This window comes from Trypanosoma conorhini (assembly GCF_003719485.1).
Source record: "Trypanosoma conorhini strain 025E chromosome Unknown Tco_14.4_contig_01058, whole genome shotgun sequence".
NCBI lineage: Eukaryota > Euglenozoa > Kinetoplastea > Trypanosomatida > Trypanosomatidae > Trypanosoma > Trypanosoma conorhini.
In genome coordinates this window covers 1,329-4,193 of record NW_021705149.1, presented here as the reverse complement: position 1 = coordinate 4,193, position 2,865 = coordinate 1,329, and the positions used below count along the sequence as shown (strand labels likewise).

The 2,865-nt window shown below is 51.1% G+C and overlaps 1 protein-coding gene across 1 annotated transcript in view; it reads right to left on the bottom strand.

Moving 5' to 3' along the window:
* Positions 1-608: 608 nt before the first annotated feature.
* Positions 609-2,865, bottom strand: part of Tco025E_09306 (putative retrotransposon hot spot (RHS) protein) — a gene marked incomplete at both ends in the record, with an annotated part of 2,538 nt that continues 281 nt past the window's right edge. The window contains one exon of the mRNA XM_029376126.1: positions 609-2,865. This exon is cut by the window's right edge and continues 281 nt beyond it. Coding sequence (XP_029223773.1) covers positions 609-2,865 — 2,257 coding nt within the window.

Genomic DNA, 2,865 nt, shown 5'->3' with positions numbered 1-2,865 from the left:
CAGGGGCCGACCCGACCCCCCCGCAAAATGGCCCCGGAGAAACTTTGGGGTTCCGCGGCACTGTGAATTATATATATATATAACCTGCAACCCCGCAACGTGGCCAACGCCGCCGTGTGACCCGGATGAAAATGCACGACAACAACAGTTTGCTCCCCTCTCGTCCAGGGCGAGGATGCCATCCACACCGCAACTACTCATACGGCGGCAACGGTGCCGGAAGGAAAATCAAACAAAAACAAACGCCTCCTCTGGGCCGTTACGCCGCACCAAAGACGCCGGTGCCCTGATGCCGGTCATCCACTCCGCATCCGAACACACATGATGGCTGCGTGCTGGAGAGCATGCTTGCTTTCTTTCATTTTTTTTATTGCTGGTAAACTCACTTCAGCCTGCAAAACCACACACTGCTTTGCCCAAACCCTCCCTCCCTACGCACAGCAGCAAACTAAGAAGCAGAGGAGATTATTATTTATGAAATATTGTTGGCACACACCCACAAACTGCAATCATTACTGTTGCAAGCCCTTAAAAATAGTCGATAAAACACTTCACTGAAAGCGCTTACTGCTGCGCCCATTTCCTAATCGCCTCCTCTGTTCCTACGGCTATTGAAGAAGTGGGAAATTTGGGACGTCTTCGTATAGTAACGGCAACTGATACTGATGTGCGTCCGTCCACAACTTTGCAATTCTCTTATCCTTTTCGTTCCCTCTCCTCAACTCCTGGATGCCGGTGCAATTCTGCCACCGACGCATTGGTGTACTCTCAACATGTTGCACGTAAATAATCTCCAAGGACAAGTCCCGGGAAATGGTGTCCCAATTATTAAAGCACTTCGCCATATCCTCGTTAAAAGTTTTCAGCGTGGTGTGGGTTGTGTTATGCGACCTTGCTATAGTCATCTGCAGCCCAACCATCGTCCTTCTCGGGCTTGTGTTCAGGAAAAAAAGAGCGTCCAGCAGCGGAAAGTTTGGCACACACGGCAAGTACATCACCGCGTCCGTTACTGCAGGTTTCCTACTAGTGTTGTTCCTATTCAACTCAGCAACGCTGGTGGGGCGCAGTACAATGTTTTCTTTCAGCACACAGGGCCGTCGCCTGCGTCTTCCTTGAACCAGCTCCACGTATTTCTCTTTCACCGCCACCAGAAAGCTCTCAAAAGTAAATGCCAGCTTACCAACCCTCTCCAATAGCGCCGGCACAAGTGCGCCCCTGTAGAGCAACATCATCCTCATCATTTCAGACAACGACTTCACCTTCGACACCCGAGCCATTACCATATTTCCAAAGTGTGTGGTAAGATACCCGTTGTAAAATTTCTCAATCCCTCCCGAAATCACCAATCGAATAATTTTCACGAGCTTGTGAGACGCATTGGTCTCAGTCCAATCGACCGCAGCTTCCACGCGCATGTAATACTCAGCATTTAAAGCGTTGATATTACTCACCTCGTCGTTGGCGGCGGCATTGCGTTTCTTCCAGTCACCAAAATTGAAGATGCAGCGTAATATCGGTCCCACATCATCCATGTATTTTTTGACCGTCTCCCAGTGCTCCCTTTGCGACTGCGCACGCTCAGCCCGCGTCTCCCAGGCACACATCGCCTTCACATCAAGCTCGTCCGGGCAATTCATGATGATTCGCATGGCATCGTTTTGCTTCTCCCACCCTTTGTAGTTGGTTTCGTTCGGTGAGGACAACACAATGACGCCCCATGTTTCAGAGGGCGGATAATATTTCGACGGTTCTTCACCCTTTTTGTCCACGTCGTAGATAGCATACCCTTTCAGCTTACGCCGCCAAACCAAATCATTCATAGCGTTGTTAACATTGAGCTCATCCCCGTATTTTGTCACCGTTTGATTTTCTTTGTCAAACACGAAGGCCAAGTCTCCCCCAAAGCTGTACACCACCGCTTGAACCCTCGCCGCGTCGTAGTGAAGCAGCCTGTACAGGAGGTAGGAGCCGGCAGCCATTGACTTCCCGATGCCCGGCGTCCCAATCAAGAGACGCCGCCTCACGTCAACGCCCTTTAGGTCTGCAGTGCCGAACTCTCCATCTAGATCGCCCTTGACGATCCTCCACACACGCTCCACCTCATAATTGATGTAGCAGTCGATAAAAGCTCTTCTCTGCTTCAACGAGTAGGGCCACCCCTTCTCAGAGGTGAGCACAATCAGCCTTGGGCGCGGTGCAATAAATTGCCGTTTACCGCCCATCGGCTCATAAGTCATGCCCTTCCGCCTGTAGTCCCACAACTGTGTTGGTGGTTGGCCCTGACGCACTTCCATTCGCACCACCATCGCATCCCCTTCGGCCTCGGGAAATCCCAAGACGTGGCTGCATTGCGCGTTTAACACAGAGAGATAGAAGCCCTCCGATAACGGTTCACTGGCAATTTCATGTATCAGTATTGCCCTTTCCGCCCTCTCTGCCACGGCAAGGGCATTGTTGAGTTTTGACCTTGTAATAGGAAAAACAATTTCCTTGTGTTCAAAACCCCTCCAACGTTGGAGGTTACCCACGTCGTGTTCCATTAGCCTGCGTGCATCCGCACGCAGCCTGCGTGCATCCGCATGCAGCCTGCGTGCATCTTCAATTTCTTCCTTTATGGCCGTGTAAGACGGCGACGCCAGTATTAGGCGTCGATCATTCTCATTCGTGATAAATATATCGGGTAGCGCAATAAAATTCTCAATAGAGACATTCTCATTGGACTCCACGACTCCTCTGCCGCCCAATGTATTGCGGAGGAAATCGTTCAATTTAATGTCACGAATTGGCCCTACTCCCTCCAGCAGCACTTCCTCCACCGTGCTGGTGAGGGTCCAGCGTTGTCGTGCAGGTGCCTCTTCCACCCTT